The following is a 26,190-nucleotide window of genomic DNA, read 5'->3' as shown; positions in this document are numbered from 1 at the left end:
GTACATATGTATATTGTATATCGTCTTTACAATTTTATGTCTGACGGAGTATGTCTCGTGGAACAGCCCCCTCCCATTCTCACAGTTCACACTGTATATTGAGATTAACCCACGCACAATCTAACCTGACGTTACTACAAAAGTACAAGTTTCCTTCACTCAATTTATAAAAGACGAAATTTTGACACTGAATTTTACTGTAGACATTGTTAGATCCAAGGTAGGCCTTACTATACTAAATTGTGACACTGAATTTTACTGTAGAGTTTGTTAGATCTAAGGTAGATGGTAGACCTTACTCGATTTAGCTAGACTAGGCTAGACTAAAATGTGACACTGAATTTTATCGTAGAATTTGGTAAATGTAAGGTTGATTTTGCTATTAGACAAATAATTTGAAATTAAACCGTTCTGCAGATGTTAGATCTAAGGTTCTCCAGTACAATCTTTTACGGTTATATTTATGATCAAAATACTCCTCTCAATTAGTATTTTTTGGTGCCATATTAATGAACAAAATACTGGCTCTAAAGTAGGTAGCTAGCTCCTTTTGAATTTTTGTTCATAAATGCGGGGGTGTAAGACTTAACAAAATACTTCGACTTAAGCATTAACAACAACTTAAGCTTTATCTTATTCGAATGAAGACGTAGTTGGCTTTTAATTATACAAGGTGTTTCGAAAAAAAGTGGGCAAAAATTTAAAGCAGACCAAAAAAAAGTACTTTGGTTGGTTGTTTTTATCTTATTTGAGGCCTTTAATCGAGATTCTTTCATTTTTTTTTTTCTTTTTTTATGACAACTAATTTAATTTACATCATCTTTGTAAAGAAAGTTAGATCCATTTTTTTCATAATAGGTAAAATCATTTCACGTCTAGTGAAAATCTTTGCACACTTTTTCCAAAACGCCCTGAGGAAAAAGGTTTTTATCGCATGAATAACAGTAGAATATACTATAAAGTGTATAAAGGCAGGGATGGCCAAACTTTCTTCGCGGAGGTTCCCTTTGAAAAAGTACAAAAAAAAATCTTTGCGGTTCCTCGAAAATAGCAATTTCCAGTTCAGCCATCCCTGATATAAGGAATGCCCAGACTAATGTGTTAAGTATTTATACATGAACTCTCTATTACTAGTAAAGGCAAGACATTGGAATAGGAATAACGAACAGTTTCCGTACTAGGGCAGATGATGTGAAGAAAAAGTCGGATTTGAATATTAATATCTGAATTTGAAAAAAAAAAAAAAAAATCGGATTCCATTGTTTCAATCCGGATCTGCTAAAAGCCGGATTCGAATAATTAAATGCGGATCCCGACAAAGCCGGATTCGAATATTTAAATCCGGATCCAGAAAAAGCTAGATTCGAATATTAAAATCCTGATTTTTTCAACCCCAATGGACTCTACAATCCGGATTCAATTATTTCAATCCGTATCCGGAAAAAGGCGGATTCAAATATTTAAATCATTTATTATTATTATTTTAACTCCAAATGGACTCTATAATCCGGGGCCAGAAAAAGCCGGATTCGAATCTTTAAATTCTGATTATTAAACCCCAAGGGACTTTATAATCCGGATTCAAATATTTAAGTCTGGATTTTTTTAACCCCAATGGACTCTAAAATCAGGATTCTAATATATAAATCCGGATTCTAATACATGAATCCGGATTTTTGCTACCCCCATTGCAAGGCGGATCCGGATTCAGATCTTCAAATCCGGATATTTCTCCTACTGACTACACAGGGCGTAATTAGCCATAGTGTATCCCAGAGGTTCACTCGGCTTGGCATAGTCTATATGACACTCCGGCTCATTCAACTCGTTAGTTTCGCGGAGTATCTTCTACTCACTCAGCTTGTTAGTGAATTCGGAAAAAGCCGGATTCGAATATTTAAATCCGGATTTTTAATCCCCATGGACTCTAGAATCCGGATTTTAATATTTAAATCCGAATTTTCAACCCCAAAAGGACTCTAGAATCCGGATTCACTTCTTTATATCCGGATTTTCAACCCCAATTCAGATTCAGATCCGGATATTTCTCTTACTGACTACACAGGGCGTAATACTTAGCCATGGTCTCTCCCAGAGGTTCACTCGGCTTGGCGTAGTCTATATGACACTCTGGCTCATTCAACTCGTTAGTCTCTCGCAGTATCTTCCACTCACTCAGCTTGTTGGTGAATTCGGTCATCTTCTCGAAGTTCTCCAGACATTCGTAGACGTGAATTAAACCCCGGTAGTCATACTCCAGGCCCGAGTAGGAGGCGGAGAATAGTTTGAGATCTGCAAATAGAATAGAATAAGATTAGAATAGAACAAAATATATTAGAAATAATAGAATGGCGTGCTCAGGCCGGAACTTGGCCTGGCGCACGGCCGTGCGCCTAGATAGAATGGAATTTTTTTTTTTTTTTTTTTTTTTTTTCGATAGTGGGCATCGAACCCGGGATGGCTTTACTTATTTATTTATTTATTTATTTTCTTGTACATAGAACATACATGTACATAGTACATAGAACTTGTACATAGAACTTACAAGATCATATTCGCTTTTACAATAGTAGTACACGGAAAAGTTGGAATATAGAGAGGCATAGTTGATGTCGGCGCCACTCTGTTCTAGTTTGTTCATTAGGTCGACACACAGCTTGTACGATTCGTTGGCAGCTTCGCAGAGATAGAAAATGGATTGAATGTGAAGAACTCTGTAAGAGAAAAAGAAATTAGAATTACATTTTTATTCATTCATGAGGTTAAAACTCTTACCCTGTTTACAATAATGTAGATATACATACATTAAAGCAACCAACCTCTGTGGGCTTGCACGCCGGAAGTTCCGGGTTCGAACCCAGCGGCAAATACACATGGCCTTGTTGCTTAGAGTGTAAATAAATAAATAAAATAAAATACTTGAATGGGTACAAAAACAAGTACCTCTAATTTTGAAGTAAACACAATAACATAGGTTGTATTACCTACAAAAGCACCCACCACATATCCAAAATGGACAAATGTTGACTGGGTAAGAAACTTGCCTTCAGTGGTCAAGACACTAGCTTAGTTGACAGAAAGGAACCAGTTTATATTCTGTTAACCCTTAAACATTTTGTAGTTAAAAGTCCAACATATAAGTTGTGTGATCTGACATACGAGTACATACATTATGTATTTCATATTTCATTGCTACTTAACTGTGATTATGATCAGGACTAAGACACTAAGAATGATTAATTTAAAACAAATTTCCAACTTCCATTAAGCAACACAAATTATGACAACAAAAACAATTGTTTCAGTTACATAATGGAGTTATGTACGCAATTTGGCAGCTTCGCAGAGATAGAAAATGGATTGAATGTGAAGAACTCTGTAAGAGAAAAAGAAATTAGAATTACATTTTTATTCATTCACGAGATCATGAGGTTAAAACTCTTACCCTGTTTACAGTAATGTAGATATACATATACATACATTAAAACGACCAACCTCTGTGGTAGAGTGGGTATCACACTTGGTTTGCACGCCGGAAGTTCCGGTTTCGAACCCAGCGGGGAGGAAGTTTTTTCGACCCTGTGCTTGGAGTTCGGGACCCACTCAGCCTCGTGAGGACAAAAGGGTAGCTACTCTAATCGAGGAGCGACCAAAAGCGACTTATTACCAGTGTAAAAGTAAAAAGATTATTGAATTTTAGTTTTTTCGACCCTGTGCTTGGAGTTCGGGACCCACTCAGCCTCGTGAGGACAAAAGGGTAGCTACTCTAATCGAGGAGCGACCAAAGGCGACTTATTACAAAAAGATTATTGAATTTTGGGAATTGATTGCTGAGGAGGTACTTGGTAATCCTGTGATAATGTGACATCCGCAAAAGTTGTGAAAAGGTTCTGCTAAACCACAAAGAATTCATAATTTAATAGTTACGACTTAAGCATTGGCAACAACTTAAGCTTTATCTTATTCGAATGAAGACGTAGTTGGCTTTTAATTATACAAGGTGTTTCGAAAAAAGTGGGCAAAAATTTAAAGCAGACCAAAAAAAAAAAAAAGTACTTTGGTTGGTTGTTTTTATTTTATTTGAGGCCTTTAATCGAGATTCTTTCAAGGCTCTAGGGACCTCAAAACGTGTTTTGGCACTAAAAACTGACCATCGAAATTTTGACCCGATTACATTACTTTCCTTCCTATAGATAAGGAAAGTAAAAACTAACAAACAACCAAACAAACTTACTGATTTCGATAGATCGGAAGTACAGTTTCTCAGCCTTGTGATATTCTAGCATATGATAGTTATACAGGGAAGCCAGATGTCCCACTGACAGGCCGACTTCGTAGTCATCCTTCCCCAGTACTTTCTCCTTGATAGCAATAGCTTTCAGCTGCATACGTTCCGCTTCCTGACGGGCAAACAAAACAACAATATTGTGAATAAATATGTACATATAAGTAAATTAGGGGAAGTAGTAGAACATAGATTTTACACCCGGGTGGTCTAAAGGTGTGTCCAAACATAAGAATTTTAGGGCGGAAAAGTTGGAAGTTTCCCTTGCTTCCTCACTTACGTCAAATTTCTGCATGCTCTGATACAACCGGCCAATGTTCCCGTAGTGCTTGGCCGTCTGCACATTGTTCTCTCCGAAGTGTTTGAGCGACAACACCAGGGCATTCTGGTGTAGTAGCTCGGCCTCTTTGTAGAACTGAACGGAAATGAGCTCGTTGGAATCGAGCGCGATTTCCTCCAGAATCAGCGCTTTCACCCGGTGAGCTGACGTGAGAAGGAGATGATCTGGAGGAAGAGAGAAACAAAGTTTAATAGTCAAGAAAAATTGAAGTTCTGGAGGAAGAAGAGAAACAAAGTTTAGCTTAAAAAAGAGTTTATTAAAATTAGAAAAAAAAATCGAGCAAAATATTCATAGACATTTCCTCCAGAATCAGCGCTTTCACCCGGTGAGCTGACGTGAGAAGGAGATGATCTGGAGGAAGAGAGAAACAAAGTTTAATAGTCAAAAATTGAAGTTCTGGAGGAAGAAGAGAACCAAAATTTAGTTTAAAGAAGAGTTTATTAAAATTAGAAGAAAAAATCAAGCAAAATATTCATAGACAAAAACTTGTTTCTTGGACTCAGGTGATCTTAGAACGGGGATATTTTCACCCATTGTCCAATTTTGAAAATATTTCGAAAGTAGGACTTTTGGCTTATTGAATCCCTATGTTGTAATTGATGAGTATGAAACTTCGCACCAACTCCGCCGCAGCTGTGTTCTTGTGATCCATGACAGCCTGTCAACATCAAACAAAATAAACAAATTGAAAATACAGGATAATTTTTACAAACTTCGCGGGTTGAATTCCCACCCGGGGCAGATTTTATCCTGTATTTTCAATCACAAAATTACAGAGTCAACTATCAAGTTATCAAACAAAATGGTTAGGCTATGTCCACAACCCCACAGATAGTCGATGCCATCGACCGACGAAGTGAAGAGGTGAATTTATGTTGTCGAGGCGTGTATAGTTTCATACGGCATCGACTACGTGAGGACGCACCTTTAGATCTTGGAATGACAAGGCAGGAGATGTGGGTTCGATTCCCCATAATATTAGTCGATTTCTCGGGACTTGAGGTTCCGGCCCAAGTCGTTCAAAATTTGAAGAAATATTTGATAAATTCGCTACATGAAAGTCCAGGGAAATTTTATGAAATATGTAGATCATCCAAATCAGCCAGGGGCGAGTTCCCAGAAATATAAAAAAGGTTCGGCCGTTATCCAGAACCAAGGTATCGCTATTAGAGGCTAAACTCAGAGAGAAAGTTAAGTCGGTATTAGGACTTTATTCCTTCTTCTTCTCTCTTCGATTCCGGGACGATAAGACCTCCCCTGTTGCAGTTCCCCCTAAACCTCTCAAAATGTTGCATTTCCCTCTCTCTATCAAACCTTAAAAGAAGAAGGAATTTAGCTAAAGAAGAAAAAAAAAAGAATAATTTTATTCACGTACCTGAAACATTCTTGAGCGCGATTTCCTCCAGAATCAGCGCTTTCACCCGGTGAGCTGACGTGAGAAGGAGATGATCTGGAGGAAGAGAGAAACAAAGTTTAGTTAAAAAAAGAGTTTATTAAAATTAGAAAAAAAATCAAGCAAAATATTCATAAACAAAACTTGTTTCTTGGACTCAGGTGATCTTAGAACAGGGATATTTTCACCCATTGTCCAATTTTGAAAATATTTCGAAAGTAGGACTTTTGGCTTATTGAATCCCCATGTTATTGCGGCTTTATTAGAGTGATTAGATCTTTTGAGACTTGGCTAGAGGGATGAGAAAGATCACAACTTTAGTGCTCACTGCAGCATTGTAGGATTTTCCAAATATCTCAATAATCCAGCGCACAATGTTTGCCTACTATGCTGGCACCGGTCGCTATGAGCATTTTAATTACATAATTCTCATTTTCCTCACGGAGTGGGCCCCGCAACAGGCAGTCACGGAATCAATCATTTGCATAATATGTACATTTTTTTTTAACCCGGGTCTCCCGCGTGCAAGGCGAGCGCAGTGACCACTACGCCAAGGAAGCTGAAATAGGTACAAAAAAAAAGAACACTAACTTACTTTCTGGCAGCAAATTCTTGAACGTCTGAATGGCTTTCTCGGCATGTCGCCTGGACTCGGTGAACCGTCCTGAGCTATACTCGTTCACATACAACGCATAGGCCAACTCGTCTTCCGCTATGGCCACCTGAAGGTTTTCCGACCCGAACAGAACCTGCTTCAACTTTAGCGCCAACTGTGAACATAGAGACAGATTTTTTAAAAGTATTTTTTTCTGTCGCATTTCTTTCTTTCTGTCCAAAGTGACAGAAAGTTTCTTCTATATCCTGTCTTCCTCCTGTCTTTGGTTTCGGGACGGTTCCGCTATGGCCACCTGAAGGTTTTCCGACCCGAACAGAACCTGCTTCAACTTTAGCGCCAACTGTGAACATAGAGACAGATTTTTTTAAAAGTATTTTTTTCTGTCGCATTTCTTTCTTTCTGTCCAAAGTGACAGAAAGGAAGTTTCTCCTATATCCGGTCTTCCTTCTGTCTTTGGTTTCGGGACGATAAGACCTTAGCAGATACAGTTCCCTCTATCAAACAAACCTCTTTGGCTTTCTCCTATCCTGTCTTCTTCTTCTTCTTCTTCTTCTTCTTCTTCTTCTTCTTCTTCTTCTTCTTCTTCTTCTTCTTCTTCTCGTTTTCGGAGAACGATAAGACTTTAATGGTTGCAGTTCCCTCCATCAAACCTCTTCAGGAAAAACAAGGCTATGTAAAGATTGTAAAGGTCGTTTTCCAAGTTCCACAATTCACTGAATTAGTCTTTAAAAGAGGTTTGACAGAAAGAACTGCAACTGCCAAGGTCATATCGTCCCGAAATCGGAGAGAGAAGGAATACAGGATAGGAAAAACATTCTTAATAGTTCACGTCTCATGTTGACCTCATGAATTAGCCGTGACATGATCTCCAAGTTAGACAACTCGCATCTGAGCACGGACATTTTCTTCTTGGTATACAACTGAAAGCAAAAGCAGAAAACAAACCATTTTTATTAACTGAAACTCAATGGGGTAAGATCAAACTATCTAAAGGATCGGACCATATTAAGTTGTCACGTCTTAGTAACCCCAAAGGAGCGCTTATGGGTTAACTCGGGCGTTTAAGCGCTAAAAAAGATTTTTTATTTTATTTTTTTTTCCTTCTTTTTTTTCAAAGAGGTTTGACAGAGGGAACAGTAACTGCTAAAAGGTCTTATCGTCCCGAAGTCGAAGAGAGAAGGAAGACAGGATAGGAGAAAGCCAGCCGTTCCGAGAAAGAACATTATCCCATCAGGATAAAATCCACCCCGGGTGGGAATCGAACCTGCGGCCTAGCGCTTACAAGGCAGACGCGGTACCAACCCCAACCAAGCTGACTAGGCTAGGCTGACAAAAAAATCTCTCGTGAGTTCGCACATCTGTACCTCGTGTGAAAACACCTTACCTCAGCCTACAGAGCACGATTCGATTCACCTTGAAATGTAGTCTGTGTTCGGTGTTTTGTTTACAAAATGCGATCAGCTGATTTCTGTTCTTCTGCTCTTTGAACTTTTTCCGAGTTTTTCGTGTTTAGTGAATTTTTTTGATGTTTTCTGCTCTTATCAGTAGAGATAGAGATAAGAGAATATTAGACCCTTTCAATTAAATTTGAGTGAAAATAAAAAAGTCAAAGGATTCTTCTTCTTCTTCTTCTTCTTCTTCTTCTTCTTCTTCTTCTTCTTCTTCTTCTTCTTCTTCTCCTCCTCCTCGTTTTCGGAGAACGATAAGACCTTAATGGTTGCAGTTCCCTCTATCAAACCTCTTCAGGAAAAACAAGGCCATGTAAAGATTGTAAAGGTCGTTTTCCAAGTTCCACAATTCACTGAATTACAGTCTTTAAAAGAGGTTTGACAGAAAGAACTGTAACTGCCAAGGTCATATCGTCCCGAAATCGAAGAGAGAAGGAATACAGGATAGGAAAAAGCCAACCGTTCCGAGAACGAACATTATCCTATCAGGATAAAATCCGCCCCGGGCGGGAATCGAACCCGCGGCCTAGCGCTTACAAGGCAGACACGCTACCAACCAAGCGAACGCGGTCGTTCCGAGAACGAACATTATCCCATCAGGATAAAATCCGCCCCGGGCGGGAATCGAACCCGCGGCCTAGCACTTACAAGGCAGACACGCTACCAACCAAGCGAACGAGGCTGGCACTGAACCACTAGTTTACCTCATAAACCAGAACAGATCGTTTCACAGCATCCGAATTAAGTAGAAAGAACGCATAGTCCAGGAGAGTATTGAGAAACTTTGTGCGATACACATGCTCCTTGCACAGCTCCCGAGATCTGTACAGCGCCTGTAGGGAAACAAAATAAAAGAAATATGAATTGTGAGCATAAATTCTTGTCACAAATTTTGTTCCCTGCTTAGAGGAGAGTATTGAGAAACTTTGTGCGATACACATGCTCCTTGCACAGCTCCCGAGATCTGTACAGCGCCTGTAGGGAAACAAAATAAAGGAAATATGAATTGTGAGCATAAATTCTTGTCACAAATTTTGTTCCCTGCTTAAAAAACTACGCTCAATTTTATGACTTCACTTGGACTTGAACCACCAACCTCCAAATCCAGAGTCCACCGTGTGCTTTCAAAAAGGTTCTCCCAAACCAGGTTTAAAAAAATCTTTTTCGTAGAGACCGATTCATCTCAATAATAGACTCTTGAATGGAAGGTTACCACTAGGTGAGGTTAACGCCGGAGGCGTTCTCTGCCACCTCACCCTTAGAGCCCCATTATTATGTGATGAAATTATCACATAAATGAGGATAAAATTCCATGCCTCGGCTGGGATCGAACCTACGTCCTCCTGTTTACCAGGCAAGCGTCTTGACCACTTCGCCACCGAGGCAGGTTATACTCACTCGGCCACAACGATTACTTTCTAGTAACCACTTTTTTAGTAATGAGAAGGGACTGGTTAGGGTGTGTTTATGTACCGGGTTGAGATGAGCTCGGACAAGGTGAGATAGGATATTGTTTCTACAGTTTTGCATTGGAGTGGTAACCTAAGCAAGGATAGCGTGGGAGTGTTGGGCATTTTTTCTAACCCTCTGTCCCAGCAGCAATTTTTAAAATTTATTTTATATTAATTTATTTTTGTTTGCTTTGTAATTCACTTGTTTGTAATATCTAATATAAATGTGCAAACTAGAAATAAAAAGTAAAAAATGAATTCATATTGCAGAAAAAAAAAATCAAAATTTTGAATTTCCCGCCAACTTTACACCCCAAGAAAGGCCGGGAATGGCCTATCTCAACACGGTACATAAACACACCCAGAACAACAATAAAATAATTTCCTATCTACTACTTATAAATGCAGAATAAAATGACATTGAGGTGTTAGATATGATTTTTTTACACACAAGTCACACAACCTTATCTAAACACCTAATTGTTCATCATTTTCAATAAATGATAAGATTATTGATATTTACAATATTTTATGACAAAATATACTTGAATGGGTACAAAAACAAGTACCTGGAATTTTGAAGTAAACACAATAACATAGGTTGTACTACCTACAAAAGCACCCACCACATATTCAAAATGGACAAATGTTGACTGGGTAAGAAACTTGCCTTCAGTGGCCAAGACACTAGCTTGGTTGACAGAAAGGAACCAGTTTATATTCTGTTAACCCTTAAACATTTTGTAGTTAAAAGTCCAACATATAAGTTGTGTGATCTGACATATGAGTACCTACATACATTATGTATTTCATTCATTGCTACTTAACTGTGATTATGATCAGGACTAAGACACTAAGAATGACTAATTTAAAACAAATTTCCAACTTCAATTAAGCAACACAAATTATGACAACAAAAACAATTGTTTCAGTTACATAATGGAGTTATGTACGCAATTTACTTAGCTGCTATCAATAAAATGAGAAGGCTACATGTTTTTACGCACCAATTTAAAAACAAAAGAGTGAGCCTTCCTTATAAGAATTTTCCTTATCACTTTATCACAAATTATGACCTCTCACAAATTGTTGACACAACACAAAACAATTGAGAAATTATATCAATTAAAACAAAATAGGTAGTAGGTATTACATAATAACCATGTACATCTAAAAAGAAACTAATAATCTCCAAAAAGACATAGCTGACTATACTTGGGCTATAAAAATTTAAAACTGACGTTTTCCTCCTCGTCTTTCTTTTTCCAGCAAATCCTGGCCATGAGTACCTGACCATTTCAAATTTGAGTTTATATTTAACAAAGGACATTTGCATTCAGAGTACAAGAATGAACCAACAAAGGCACCAGAATTACCAACATTTGTACAATCAACTAGAAACCCTTCATTGATATGATCACTGCTTCTTGTAAGCTCAAAACTTAAGATATTGCGACTGAGGTTTTTCGAACTTCGAAAAAAAACCTAAAACGAACGAAACTGACATTGGAAGATTTTCAGAAGACAAGGTAGATAGATGTCTGAGGCAGATATGGTGTTGAAATATACACTTTACAAGATTAAAACAATACCTTCTGCTATTCTTTTATGATGATGGTATTGAGCTTGTGAATTTATTGTCATACAATATTTTGTGAGTCTAAATTTATATTAGTACCTCCAAAGAGGAACAGCAGCATTTAGTATCTTATAGGTACATTATTTACGAATAGAGTTATTTTAAACTGCATAATTACCCAATTACAAAATGACAATTGCATTACTACGGCTGTGCAAGTTTACCCCTGGTAGACAGCTTTTAGGCTATAAAGCTCATCGGAAGACATCCACAAATCTTGTACGTGACAACTCCGGTACAATGAGAAGTATGTCTCTTTCAAGATTTAGTCAAGTTCATTTGAACAGATACCTTCATACCTCTAGTGCGGCCTATGTCGGTAATAAACAGGGCGACAAACCATCGCCCTCCACTCTAATTAAAACACAGAAGAGGACGCAGTCTAATAGGTGTTTGACAGTTAGGTTTTCACCACAGGAACATAGAGGGGGCGTGGTTCTCTCAAACAGGTTACTGTGAGTGACTCTAGTGTGGCCTATTCTTAGCCTGCTAAGGACTACCTCATCATATCTCCTGGACTGTTTAAAATTTATTTTATATTTATTTTTGTTTGCTTTGTAATTCGCTTGTTTTAATAGCTAATATAAATGAAAAGTATAATATAAACGTGCAAACTAAAGATAAAAAGTAAAAAAATGAATTCAGACAACACAGAAGAGAAATTGCTTTCACCCTGGAGCAAGTACTCTGACTACGACAAATGAAATAGAGACAGCCAAGGAAGAGGTGACCTCACAAGAAATGATCAAAGCCATGCTCACACACATCTGGCCAAAAGATGAACCGCAGATTCGGAACCGCGTCAAAGTTGCTATGGGTCTTCTAGTCAGTGCCAAGCTCAAAATCAAAATTTCGAATTTCCCGCCAACTTTACACGCTTAAAGGCCGACAATGGCCTAGCTCAGCCCAGTACATAAACACACCCTGAGGAAGAAGGGAAACTACTCGTAGTACAAAATGGAATACACTGCTGGATAGGCAATTCATTTCTAGATATCTAAACGGAAAGTTGATGTTGACATTAGTCTTGAATTTACAGTCATTTGAACCACACCAACATCTAGATTGTCTTTCCTCTTCAAGTATGCAGTGGATGAACTCAACACAGGTATTGTCAGCGATGGCGCTCTGTTGGAACTTACCAATGCAACAGATGCGCTCATTGCGTCTGCAACCAGTATCATTCTAGGTTACGGCATAGCACGCATCTGCTCATCTGGTTTTAACGAGTTGAGGAATGCTGTGTTCGCCAGCGTTGCACAACGATCCATACGTAAAATAGCAAAGAACGTCTTCCTCCATCTTCACAATCTAGACTTGGCGTTCCACTTGAACCGTCAGACCGGCGCCCTCAGCAAAATCATCGACCGGGGAAGTCGTGGCATCAACTTTGTTCTCTCAGCGATGGTATTCAACATCGTCCCAACCATCTTCGAATTAGCTTTGATCAGCAGCATCTTGAGTTACAAGTGTGGAAGTGAGTTCTCTCTCCTTGCAGTCAGCTGTGTTGGAATCTACACGGCCTACACCCTAAGCATTACACAATGGCGGACACAATTCCGAGTCAACATGAACAAAGCAGAAAACGAAGCAGGGAATAAAGCGATTGACTCACTCATCAACTACGAAACAGTCAAATATTTCAACAACGAAAAGTTCGAGGCTGACAGGTACGAGGGTGTTCTCAAGAAATACGAACAGGCAGCACTCAAGACAAGTACCAGTCTGGCAACGTTGAACTTTGGTCAGAGCGCTATCTTCAGTACCGCAATGACACTGTCCATGATATTTGCAGCCCGGGAGATTGCCCATGGGAATCTAACAGTGGGGGATCTCAAATAAAAATGTCAAAGGATAGTGTGTTTTCGTGCCATTTTCCCGGATATGTAAAACGTGTAGAGTAAATCAGAAAAATCAATGAACGAACCTAGTTGAGAATCAAGTACAAAGACGGTTCAAAAGTACATGGAAAAATACTTTCAGGTAATCATTTTCCTTGACCTAGGCAAGGCACAATACGAACAGGCAGCACTCAAGACAAGTACCAGTCTGGCAACGTTGAACTTTGGTCAGAGCGCTATCTTCAGTACCGCAATGACACTCTCCATGATATTTGCCGCCCGGGAGATTGCCCATGGGAATCTAACAGTGGGGGATCTGGTCATGGTGAATGGTCTTCTCTTCCAGCTCAGTATGCCACTCGGGTTCCTCGGTTCTGTCTATCGGGAGGTGCGCCAAGCGTTCATCGACATGCAAACCATGTTCACACTCATGCTCAAGGAACCAACCATCAAGAATAAAGCCAACGCGCTTCCCCTGGTCCTCACAACGAGCAACGCTAGCATCGAGTTCCGAGATGTCAACTTCTCCTACATCGACAAACACACGAAGCGAATATTCTCCAACCTCAACTTTACCATCCCGGCCGGGAAATCTGTGGCCATTGTAGGCGGCTCAGGGAGTGGCAAGTCCACTATCATTCGACTCCTGTACCGATTCTTCGAGCCCAACGCGGGCGCTATCTACATTGACGGCAAAAACATCAACGATGTGGACTTGGATTCTCTCCGACGCCACATTGCCATCGTGCCACAAGATCCGGTCCTCTTCCATGATACCATCCTGTATAACATCAACTATGGAGACAAGTCCAAGTCCTACGAGGAGACCATCGAGGCTGCTAAGCTCGCAGATCTACACAACTCTATTATCAAGTGGCCAAACCATTACGAGACACAAGTAGGAGAGCGTGGCCTGAAGCTGAGTGGTGGTGAGAAACAACGTGTAGCCATCGCCAGGGCCATACTCAAGAACACACCCATCCTTGTATTTGACGAAGCGACCTCATCTCTCGACTCCATCACTGAAAACAACATCCTTTCCTCGTTGAAAACAGCGAGTCGGAACAAGACGACTATTTGCATTGCGCATCGACTGAGTACGATCAAGCATGTGGATATTATCTATGTGTTGAAAGATGGGTCCGTTGTGGAAATGGGCACACATGATCAGTTGCTCGCGGACAAGGGAAGTTTCTATTCAACCATGTGGCACACGCAAACATCGTCCTAACGTGATCTAAGCATGCATGACGAAGCTCCTGAACCTTGGAAACACACGCTGGCCGTATTTGTCATGCCCGTATGACACGGGCTAGGCTAGACGGACTACAGTTTCAACTCAACAAGGAGGAAAACCAAGCAGGGTATGGGGAAAGTGCTGGCGGTTAGGTTAACAAGCTCCAATTTGAGAATCTTGTTACTTCACCATATAATACACTCGTACTAATGAACTCTGATGGTGACGTCATCAGAAAAGGTTGACATTGTAATGCATTGGAATGAAACGACAGTTGTGGTGATAGTGCAAGCATTCCGTAAACACAACCAAGCAATAACAAATTAATAAGCTAAATGATTCTTACTTATAGTGATAACTAAGCGAAAAGCTGTGTTATCGTTACTTGGTGAGCATTTAAAGAACCTATTGTGCAGAATTTGGCTCGCCCAACTATAAAAACTGCAATGTAATAAACAAAATGCAACCATTTGCTATTTTCATAATCATGTGTCGCTTGTTTTTTCACGCGTATTAAGCAAAAAGTTGGCAGGAAAGAAAAAACAAACTACCGTGATGGTTAGAAAAACAGTCGACCATAATTATAATGACTATACAAGTATACATACAGCCTACAAGAAAGACTTGGCATAGCTAAACTCCGTTCTAAATTAAGATGAAACCGCATTATTGCGGTGCTAACCGTGCTACCATTCAAAGCGTCATTGTGTTCTTATGTCTATTGTTATGTTAGTCATGTACTATATTGTTAGGTCTGTTATTACTCCTTATTGTTTTAAATGTTCAAAAACACGCTGATGTGCAAAAACAACCACTCCAGGGGTCCATGAGGTCCATTCCATGAAGCTGTTCGCACTATAAAATTTGAAACCATAATCATGAGGTCCTACATGATCTATGATTAAGGGCTTTGACGCAAAAACGACTTTGAAGCCATAAGAATTATATGGGTTATAAGTTATAATATAACTTGATATAAGTTTGTTTTTGTGTCAGACCCCTCAATAGATCAGTTCATTAGTTGCGCTTACTTGGGTGATGTTTCAAAGTCATAGAGCAGAAAAAATGAGGACCAACGGATTTTTTTTTTTCTTCTACGACTTCTAGATCCCGAGATAAATCGATTTAAAAAATACCGGTAAATCGTGAATTTTGACCATAGTGTAGACAGTAGACACTGTATAGGTACTCTATTTTATAATAACATCCTTGGTAAACAAATAAATTAAGTCAAGCATTTGTAATTCTTATGGGAAAATAAAGTAATAATAGTGTTTTGTATTTGCCTAAGTTGTCTTGCATTTTGACCGTGTCACAATTTGTGTACTTCTTTACTTATTTATTATTAAGGGAACAAGAGGAATTGCACTTCACTCTTCAATAATGAACATGTGTCACATTTGAATAGAGTCTTCGTGAACTGAAAAATCGATATGAAAAAAAAAAAAAAAAAAAAAAAAAAAAAAATGATAGAGGGAACTGGAATTGCTAAGGTCCTATCGTCTCGAAAGCCAAGGGAGGAGGAATACAGGATAGGAGAAAGCCAGCCGTTCCGAGAACGAACCGTATTTGTTTTGGATAGCCCGTCGGGAATCGAACCCGCGACCTTGCGCTTACAAGGCAGACGAGCTACCCTCCATGCTAACTAGGCTGGCATTTGTAAAACCTACGATGATTATGAGTGCTTAGGATATACACAAGTAACATAACCTACCTACCTTCATAAATTAAGGTATCATCAAAACAAATCATACATCAAGTATGATGCAGACAACATCTTAAGTAGGTACCTAATTTTGGATAGCCCGTCGGGAATCGAACCCGCGACCTTGCGCTTACAAGGCAGACGAGCTACCCTCCATGCTAACTAGGCTGGCATTTGTATAACTTACGATGATTATGAGTGCATAGGATATACACAAGTAACATAACCTACCTACCTTCATAAATTAAGGTATCATCAAAACAGATCATACATCAAGTATGATACAGACAACATCTTAAGTAGGTACCTAATAACAGTTCACACCCGTCAAGGATAACAGCAACTCAACCAGGATATTGCGAGACAAGAATATTTTCAGGATTACACGTAGGTATGTATGTATAGGTAATTAACAATTTACAGTTCACACCCGTCAAGGATAACAGCAACTCAACCAGGATATTGCGAGACAAGAATATTTTCAGGATTACACGTAGGTATGTATAGGTAATTAACATTAAGTAGGTAATTATTAGTTTATGAACACTCATCATCGGGCTTATTTATAGTAGGTAACTATTTATTTATACTATGTAGCAACCCACACACGTTATGCCCGCGATTCAAACTCAGACCGTTTGAGAGACCTACGAGGGGTGTTCGATAAGTCTGATGAAAATTGACGGTGTGTTTTAAGCGTTTTTTTTTTTTTTTTTTCAAAGAGGTTTGACAGAGGGAACAGTAACTGCTAAAAGGTCTTATCGTCCCGAAATCGAAGAGAGAAGGAAGACAGGATAGGAGAAAGCCAGGCGTTCCGAGAAAGAATATTATCCCATCAGGATAAAATCCGCCCCCGGGCGGGAATCAAACCTGCGGTCTAGCGCTTACAAGGCAGACGCGGTACCAACCAAGCTGACTAGGCTGACAAAAAAATCTCTCGTGAGTTCGCACATCTGTACCTCGTGTGAAAACACCTTACCTCAGCCTACAGAGCACGATTCGATTCACCAATGTAGTCTGTGTTCGGTGTTTTGTTTACAAAATGCGATCAGCTGATTTCTGTTCTTCTGCTCTTTGAACTTTTTCCGAGTTTTTCGTGTTTCAAGTGAATTTTTTTGATGTTTTCTGCTCTTATCAGTAGAGATAGAGATAAGAGAATATTAGACCCTTTTAATTAATTTTGAGTGAAAATAAAAATCTGTGATTATGATCAGGACTAAGACACTAAGAATGATTAATTTAAAACAAATTTCCAACTTCCATTAAGCAACACAAATTATGACAACAAAAACAATTGTTTCAGTTACATAATGGAGTTATGTACGCAATTTAGCTGCTATCAATAAAATGAGAAGGCTACATGTTTTTACGCACCAATTTAAAAACAAAAGAGTGAGCCTTCCTTATAAGAATTTTCCTTATCACTTTATCACAAATTATGACCTCTCACAAATTGTTGACACAACACAAAACAATTGAGAAATTATATCAATTAAAACAAAATAGGTAGTAGGTATTACATAATAACCATGTACATCTAAAAAGAAACTAATAATCTCCAAAAAGACATAGCTGACTATACTTGGGCTATAAAAATTTAAAACTGACGTTTTCCTCCTCGTCTTTCTTTTTCCAGCAAATCCTGGCCATGAGTACCTGACCATTTCAAATTTGAGTTTATATTTAACAAAGGACATTTGCATTCAGAGTACAAGAATGAACCAACAAAGGCACCAGAATTACCAACATTTGTACAATCAACTAGAAACCCTTCATTGATATGATCACTGCTTCTTGTAAGCTCAAAACTTAAGATATTGCGACTGAGGTTTTTCGAACTTCGAAAAAAAACCTAAAACGAACGAAACTGACATTGGAAGATTTTCAGAAGACAAGGTAGATAGATGTCTGAGGCAGATATGGTGTTGAAATATACACTTTACAAGATTAAAACAATACCTTCTGCTATTCTTTTATGATGATGGTATTGATTATTATTTTTACTTTCTATTACTACAGTATAGCGAGCTATACTAGTAATGAAAGTATTGCAATCGGTCCAAATTTTTTCAACTTACCTTTTTTCAACTTTTTTCAACTTTTGTGACAAATATGGTATTGAGCTTGTGAATTTATTGTCATACAATATTTTGTGAGTCTAAATTTATATTAGTACCTCCAAAGAGGAACAGCAGCATTTAGTATCTTATAGGTACATTATTTACGAATAGAGTTATTTTAAACTGCATAATTACCCAATTACAAAATGACAATTGCATTACTACGGCTGTGCAAGTTTACCCCTGGTAGACAGCTTTTAGGCTATAAAGCTCATCGGAAGACATCCACAAATCTTGTACGTGACAACTCCGACATGTTTTTACGCACCAATTTAAAAACAAAAGAGTGAGCCTTCCTTATAAGAATTTTCCTTATCACTTTATCACAAATTATGACCTCCCACAAATTGTTGACACAACACAAAACAATTGAGAAATTATATCAATTAAAACAAAATAGGTAGGTATTACATAATAACCATGTACATCTAAAAAGAAACTAATAATCTCCAAAAAGACATAGCTGACTATACTTGGGCTATAAAAATTTAAAACTGACGTTTTCCTCCTCGTCTTTCTTTTTCCAGCAAATCCATCTGCATTCAGAGTACAAGAATGAACCAACAAAGGCACCAGAATCACCAACATTTGTACATTAAAAATTTAAAACTGACGTTTTCCTCCTCGTCTTTCTTTTTCCAGCAAATCCTGGCCATGAGTACCTGACCATTTCAAATTTGAGTTTATATTTAACAAAGGACATTTGCATTCAGAGTACAAGAATGAACCAACAAAGGCACCAGAATTACCAACATTTGTACAATCAACTAGAAACCCTTCATTGATATGATCACTGCTTCTTGTAAGCTCAAAACTTAAGATATTGCGACTGAGGTTTTTCGAACTTCGAAAAAAAACCTAAAACGAACGAAACTGACATTGGAAGATTTTCAGAAGACAAGGTAGATAGATGTCTGAGGCAGATAATATGGTGTTGAAATATACACTTTACAAGATTAAAACAATACCTTCTGCTATTCTTTTATGAAGATGGTATTGAGCTTGTGAATTTATTGTCATACAATATTTTGTGAGTCTAAATTTATATTAGTACCTCCAAAGAGGAACAGCAGCATTTCGTATCTTATAGGTACATTATTTACGAATAGTTATTTTAAACTGCATAATTACCCAATTACAAAATGACTATTGCATTACTACGGCTGTGCAAGTTTACCCCTGGTAGACAGCTTTTAGGCTACAAAGCTCATCGGAAGACATCCACAAATCTTGTACGTGACAACTCCATAAAAATTTAAAACTGACGTTTTCCTCCTCGTCTTTCTTTTTCCAGCAAATCCTGGCCATGAGTACCTGACCATTTCAAATTTGAGTTCATATTTAACAAAGGACATCTGCATTCAGAGTACAAGAATGAACCAACAAAGCCACCAGAATCACCAACATTTGTACAATCAACTAGAAACCCTTCATTGATATGATCACTGCTTCTTGTAAGCTCAAAACTGAAGATATTGCGACTGAGGTTTTTTGAACTTCGAAACAAAACCTAAAACGAACGAAACTGACATTGGAAGATTTTCAAAAGACAAGGTAGATGTCTGAGGCAGATATGGTGTTGAAATATACACTTTACAAGATTAAAACAATACCTCCTGCTATTCTTTTATGAAGATGGTATTGAGCTTGTGAATTTATTGTCATACAATATTTTGTGTGTCTAAATTTATATTAGTACCTCCAAAGAGGAACAGTAGCATTTAGTACCTTATAGGTACATTATTTAGTATAGATTTAATTTAATCTGCATAACTACCCAATTACAAAATGACTATTGCATTACTACGGCTGTGCAAGTTTACCCCTGGTACACAGCTTTTAGGGTATAAAGCCCATCGGAAGACTTCCACAAACCTTGTACGTGGTAACTCCAGTGCAATGAGAAGTATGTCTCTTTCAAGATTCAGTCAAGTTCATTTGAATAGATACCTTCATACCTCTAGTGCGGCCTATGTCGGTAATAAACAGGGCGACAAACCATCGCCCTCCACTCTAATTAAAACACAGAAGAGAAATTGCTTTCACCCTGGAGCAAGTACTCTGACTACGACAAATGAAATAGAGACAGCCAAGGAAGAGGTGACCTCACAAGAAATGATCAAAGCCATGCTCACACACATCTGGCCAAAAGATGAACCACAGATTCGGAACCGCGTCAAAGTTGCTATGGGTCTTCTAGTCAGTGCCAAGCTGAAACTACGCTCAATTTTATGACTTCACTTGGACTTGAACCACCAACCTCCAAATCCAGAGTCCACCGTGTGCTTTCAAAAAGGTTCTCGAAACCAGGTTTAAAAAAATCTTTTTCGTAGAGACCGATTCATCTCAATAATAGACTCTTGAGTGGAAGGTTACCACTAGGTGAGGTTAACGCCGGAGGCGTTCTCTGCCACCTCACCCTTAGAGCCCCATTAGTATGTGATGAAATTATCACATAAATGAGGATAAAATTCCATGCCTCGGCTGGGATCGAACATCGAACCTACGTCCTCCTGTTTACCAGGCAAGCGTCTTGACCACTTCGCCACCGAGGCAGGTTATACTCACTCGGCCACAATGATTGCTTTCTAGTAACTACTTTTTTAGTAATAAGAAGGGACTGATTACCTGTAGAATAAGAAGTTCAGCTTTGGGCAGTTGTCGCTTGATGACATGTGCTTTGGAAGCTTGGCACAGAATGTCCACTATCACACTTCGGGGCAGACGCTCGGTTAGGTTCTCCAGGGCTTTCACACTCCAATGAAATGCCTGGGGGAATCAATGAACGTAGAAATAGAAACATGTTTTTTTTTTTAAGTACCTACTTCCCATAAAAAAGACAGGTAACTCACTCTTTGTGAAGGATAAATGTAAGTCCTCTCTACTTCTAGTCGTCCTTCCGTATTTACTTATCTATTTTTATTTAAATAGGTAATAACGAAAAACATGGGTGTTACACTGCCGTTTTTTATTTCGTAGCAATGAAACAACTGCATGCCCATCCCGTAGTATGCCTCTCATCAGATGGGCGAAAAGAGACACAATAATTCCCATTTAGGTGCTGGGTCAACACAACACCAATGTCTGGAGGTCAAGTGTTTTATGTCAATCAAATTGATACACTTCCAAACTCCTTGAAAAACACTGCATTAGTGGTTTCATAAATATGCAAATTGCATTATTGCTTATTGCAGATGGACAGAAGCTACTAACTAATTAGAACTGAGCCTTAGCTAGTGTTATTAGCATGTTAAATTTGCTGCAGGTCTCCCATGCTAAACACTGATTTGACCAAGACTAGCACATAACTTTGAAAAGACAAGGTTAGTTCTCGAAACATCTGAACCTTAGCATTTACAGTTCTCTCTATCAAATGTATTGAAACAAACATAATATTATACACATTGTAGTGTTGGTTGTTGTACTCCATTTTCCACAAGTTTGGCCATGCCTTGGGATGAACTAGCGGGATTCCGGAGCGAAGCGACGGAATTCAGCTAGTAAATAATAAAAACATGAACATATTGACCAATGTAGGTATCTAACCTTAAACATTGAGGGTTTGTTTATGTACCGGGTTGAGATGAGCTCGGACAAGGTGAGATAAGATATTGTTTCTACAGTTTTGCATTGGAGTGGTAACTTAAGCAAGGATAGACTGGGAGTGTTGGGCATTTTTTCTAACCCTCTGTCCCTGTCCCAGCAGCAATTTTTAAATTTATTTTATATTTATTTTTGTTTGCTTTGTAATTCACTTGCTTGTAATATCTAATATAAATGAAAAGTATATAATATAAATGTGCAAACTAGAGATAAAAAGTAAAAAATGAATTCAGATTGTACAAGTTGCAGAAAAAAAAAATCAAAATTTTGAATTTCCCGCCAACTTTACATGCTCGTGAAGGCTGTGTTAAGTTACCACATCATTTTCCACACGCCAAGAAAGGATGGGAATGGCCTATCTCAACCCGGTACATAAACAGACCCAGAACAACAATAAAATAATTTCCTATCTACTACTTAAATGCAGAATAAAATGACATTGAGGTGTTAGATATGATTTTTTACACACAAGTCACACAACCTTATCTAAACACCTAAATGTTCATGATCTAAGCATGCATGACGAAGCTCCTGAACCTTGGAAACACACGCTGGCCGTATCTGTCATGCCCGTATGACACGGGCTAGGCTAGGCGGACTACAGTTTCAACTTAACAAGGAGGAAAACCAAGCAGGGTATGGGGAAAGTGCTGGCGGTTAAGTTAACAAGCTCCAATTTGAGAATCTTGTCACTACACCAGTAGAAGTTAAATAATACACTCGTACTTATGAACTCTGATGGTGACGTCATCAGAAAAGAATGACATTGTAATTCATTGGAATGAAACGACAGTTGTGGTGATAGTGCAACCATTTCGTAAACACAACCAAGCAATAACAAATTATTAAGCTAAGCTAAATGATTCTTACTTCTAGTGATAACTAAGCGGGTACTAATGAACTCTGATGGTGACGTCATCAGAAAAGGTTGACATTGTAATGCATTGGAATGAAACGACAGTTGTGGTGATAGTGCAAGCATTCCGTAAACACAACCAAGCAATAACAAATTAATAAGCTAAATGATTCTTACTTATAGTGATAACTAAGCGAAAAGCTGTGTTATCGTTACTTGGTGAGCATTTAAAGAACCTATTGTGCAGAATTTGGCTCGCCCAACTATAAAAACTGCAATGTAATAAACAAAATGCAACCATTTGCTATTTTCATAATCATGTGTCGCTTGTTTTTTCACGCATATTAAGCAAAAAGTTGGCAGGAAAGAAAAAACAAACTACCGTGATGGTTAGAAAAACAGTCGACCATAATTATAATGACTATACAAGTATACATACAGCCTACAAGAAAGACTTGGCATAGCTAAACTCCGTTCTAAATTAAGATGAAACCGCATTATTGCGGTGCTAACCGTGCTACCATTCAAAGCGTCATTGTGTTCTTATGTCTATTGTTATGTTAGTCATGTACTATATTGTTAGGTCTGTTATTACTCCTTATTGTTTTAAATGTTCAAAAACACGCTGATGTGCAAAAACAACCACTCCAGGGGTCCATGAGGTCCATTCCATGAAGCTGTTCGCACTATAAAATTTGAAACCATAATCATGAGGTCCTACATGATCTATGATTAAGGGCTTTGACGCAAAAACAACTTTGAGGCCATAAGAATTATATGGGCTATAATAGGTCCTACATGATCTATGATTAAGGGCTTTGACGCAAAAACAACTTTGAGGCCATAAGAATTATATGGGCTATAATATAACTTGATGTACTATATTGTTAGGTCTGTTATTACTCCTTATTGTTTTAAATGTTCAAAAACACGCTGATGTGCAAAAACAACCACTCCAGGGGGTCCATGAGGTCCATTCCATGAAGCTGTTCGCAGTATAAAATTTGAAACCATAATCATGAGGTCCTACATGATCTATGATTAAGGGCTTTGACGCAAAAACGACTTTGAAGCCATAAGAATTATATGGGTTATAAGTTATAATATAACTTGATATAAGTTTGTTTTTGTGTCAGACCCCTCAATAGATCAGTTCATTAGTTGCGCTTACTTGGGTGATGTTTCAAAGTCATAGAGCAGACACCAATGTCTGGAGGTCAAGTGTTTTATGTCAATCAAATTGATACACTTCCAAACTCCTTGAAAAACACTGCATTAGTGGTTTCATATGCAAATTGCATTATTGCTTATTGCAGATGGATAGAAGCTACTAACTAATTAGAACTGAGCCTTAGCTAGTGGTATTAGCATGTTGAATTTGCTGCAGGTCTCCCTTGCTAAACACTGATTTGACCAAGACTAGCACATAACTTTGAAAAGACAAGGTTTGTTCTCAGAACATCTGGACCTTAGCATTTACAGTTCTCTCTATCAAACGTATTGAAACAAACATAATATTATACACATTGTAGTGTTGTTGTACCTACTCCATTAAAATTAATAAATGATAAAAACATGAACATATTGACCAATGTAGGTATCTAACCTTAAACATTGAGGGTGTGTTTATGTACCGGGTTGAGATGAACATATTTTTTAGACTGCGAGAGTAAAGGGACTTTTCAGTCCTATGCTGGTAGTATAAACAAGGTATATTCTATTCTATTCTATTCTATTCTAATGCCAGTCTAGTTAGCTTGGAGGGTAGCGCGTCTGCCTTGTAAGCGCTAGGTCGCGGGTTCAATTCCCGCCCGGGGCGGATTTTATCCTGAACAGATACGGTTCACTGTCTTCCTTCTATCCGCTTTCGTGACGCTAAGACCTTGGCAGGTAAGTCTAATCAACTTACCTACAATGGCATTCTAAACTTAACAGATTGACTAAGTTGTTTTCCTGACATATGTTCCGACATGACCGTAACACGCCCTCCGCCTCTGCAAACCAGCCAGCTTCTTGCAGAAAATTACCTGGAAAAAAAAAGAAAATTAAGAAAAGATTTAATGCTTAGCTTAACTTAGCTTAAAGGAAAGGAAAGGAAAGCTTAAAGGAAAAAGAAAAAGCTAAGAAGAGATTCCTGACATATGTTCCGACATGACCGTAACACGCCCTCCGCCTCTGCAAACCAGCCAGCTTCTTGCAGAAAATTACCTGGAAAAAAAGAAAATTAAGAAAAGAGTTAATGCCAGCCTAGTTAGCTGGGAGGGTAGCGCGTCTGCCTTGTAAGCGCTAGGTCGCGGGTTAAATTCCCGCCCGGGGCAGATTTTATCCTGAACAGATACGGTTCACTGTCTTCTTTCTATCCGCTTTCGTGACGCTAAGACCTTGGCAGCTGTAACTGAGTTACAGTTCCCTCTATAAAAGAAGTTACGTAGTGACAGTTCCCTCTATAAAAGAAGTTACGTAGTGACAGTTCCCTCTAATAAAAGAAGTTACGTAGTGACAGTTCCCTCTAATAAAAGAAGTTTCGTTCAGGACAGCCACACTACCATCAAGTAGTGTGGCTGTCCTGAACGAAATAACCTCCAATATTATGGGAAAACTTTGAACTACAGCTTTCTGACTCCCCATGACTTCACGTGACGTGACGTGATGGTAATGTGTTTCTACCTTTGTAACTGAGTTACAGTTCCCTCTATCAAGACCTTGGCAGTTACACTGTAACTGAGTTACAGTTCCCTCTATCAAGACTTTGGCAGTTACACTGTAACTGAGTTATAGTTCCCTCTATCAAGACCTTGGCAGTTACACTGTAACTGAGTTACAGTTCCCTCTATCAAACCTAAAAAAGGAGTTACGTAGCGTGATGGTAGTGTGGCTGTCCTGAACGAAATAACCTCCAATATTATAGGAAAACTTTGAACTACAGCTTTCTGACTCCCTATGACTTCACGTGACGTGATGGTAATGTTTTTCTACCTTAACTCACCTAATTTGAGACCTAAAGTTACAACATTTTCGTCTAGCTGATTGTAATTGATGAGTATGAAACTTCGCACCAACTCCGCCGCAGCTGTGTTCTTGTGATCCATGACAGCCTGTCAACATCAAACAAAATATACAAATTGAAAATACAGGATAATTTTCACAAACTTCACTGGTTTAAACCAGTGAAATCATCCTGTATTTTCAACGCGGTCAAACTTTCTTGACTTGGCGGGGCGGAGCGCTACCGCGCTCCTTAATTTGTATAATATGGACCTTCACAAAATTACAGAGTCAACTATCAAACAAAATGGTTAGGCTATGTCCACAACTCCACAGATAGGCGACACCGTCGACCGACGAAGTGAAGAGGTGAATTTATGTTGTCGAGGCCAGGGGCGAGTTCCCAGAAATATAAACAGGTTCGGCCGTTATTCAGAACCAAGATATCGCTATTAGGGGCTAAACTAAGAGAAAAAGTTAAGTCGGTATTAGGACTTTATTCCTTCTTCTTCTTCTCTCTGCGATTCCGGGACGATAAGACTTCCCCTGTTGCAGTTCCCCTAAACCTCTCAAAATGTTGCATTTCCCTCTCTCTATCAAACCTTAAAAGAAGAAGGAATTTAGCTAAAGAAGAAGAAAAAAAAAGAATAATTCACGTAGGTACCTGAAAC

The 26,190-nt window shown here is 38.6% G+C and overlaps 2 protein-coding genes and 1 long non-coding RNA gene across 3 annotated transcripts; 2 read left to right on the top strand and 1 right to left on the bottom strand.

Annotated features, from left to right (window-relative positions):
* Window positions 1–571: 571 nt before the first annotated feature.
* Window positions 572–26,190, bottom strand: LOC103506629 (amyloid protein-binding protein 2). Its single transcript, XM_026821636.1, has 10 exons — window positions 26,184–26,190; window positions 25,521–25,629; window positions 24,656–24,742; window positions 24,476–24,561; window positions 20,704–20,844; window positions 8,787–8,915; window positions 6,614–6,788; window positions 4,566–4,789; window positions 4,235–4,400; window positions 572–2,292 (listed from the first exon to the last, which is right to left on the bottom strand). Exons 2-10 carry the CDS (start codon window positions 25,621–25,623, stop codon window positions 2,051–2,053), a joined length of 1,353 nt encoding a protein of 450 aa, XP_026677437.1. The 5' UTR covers window positions 25,624–25,629; window positions 26,184–26,190; the 3' UTR covers window positions 572–2,050.
* LOC103506618 (ATP-binding cassette sub-family B member 7, mitochondrial-like) lies at window positions 10,793–15,551 on the top strand. Its single transcript, XM_008471014.3, has 4 exons — window positions 10,793–11,546; window positions 11,832–12,013; window positions 12,227–12,873; window positions 13,198–15,551. Exons 1-4 carry the CDS (start codon window positions 11,302–11,304, stop codon window positions 14,242–14,244), a joined length of 2,121 nt encoding a protein of 706 aa, XP_008469236.1. The 5' UTR covers window positions 10,793–11,301; the 3' UTR covers window positions 14,245–15,551.
* LOC113466333 lies at window positions 22,588–23,410 on the top strand. Its single transcript, XR_003390765.1, has 2 exons — window positions 22,588–23,248; window positions 23,326–23,410. It is a non-coding gene; the product is annotated as an uncharacterized LOC113466333 (long non-coding RNA).

This window comes from Diaphorina citri, unplaced genomic scaffold (genome assembly GCF_000475195.1).
Source record: "Diaphorina citri unplaced genomic scaffold, Diaci psyllid genome assembly version 1.1 scaffold251, whole genome shotgun sequence".
NCBI lineage: Eukaryota > Metazoa > Arthropoda > Insecta > Hemiptera > Psyllidae > Diaphorina > Diaphorina citri.
The sequence above is the reverse complement of the archived record's forward strand: the minus strand, read 5'-3'. Positions and strand labels throughout refer to the sequence as shown.

What these genes read in the sequence shown, in the direction of transcription:
- LOC103506618 (XM_008471014.3), top strand. Translation starts at nt 11,302, where the DNA reads ATGACAATTGCATTACTACGGCTGTGCAAGTTTACCCCTGGTAGACAG. An exon ending in TCTAGTCAGTGCCAAGCTCA is followed by an intron (nt 12,014 to 12,226) that starts AAATCAAAATTT and finishes TTTGAACCACAC; the next exon opens with CAACATCTAGATTGTCTTTC. An exon ending in TTCTCAAGAAATACGAACAG is followed by an intron (nt 12,874 to 13,197) that starts GCAGCACTCAAG and finishes CAATACGAACAG; the next exon opens with GCAGCACTCAAGACAAGTAC.
- LOC103506629 (XM_026821636.1), bottom strand. Translation starts at nt 25,623, where the DNA reads ATGGATCACAAGAACACAGCTGCGGCGGAGTTGGTGCGAAGTTTCATA. An exon ending in ATGTCAGGAATCTCTTCTTA is followed by an intron (nt 24,562 to 24,655) that starts GCTTTTTCTTTT and finishes TTTTTTTTCCAG; the next exon opens with GTAATTTTCTGCAAGAAGCT. An exon ending in CTGAACTTCTTATTCTACAG is followed by an intron (nt 8,916 to 20,703) that starts GTAATCAGTCCC and finishes GTTTCCCTACAG; the next exon opens with GCGCTGTACAGATCTCGGGA.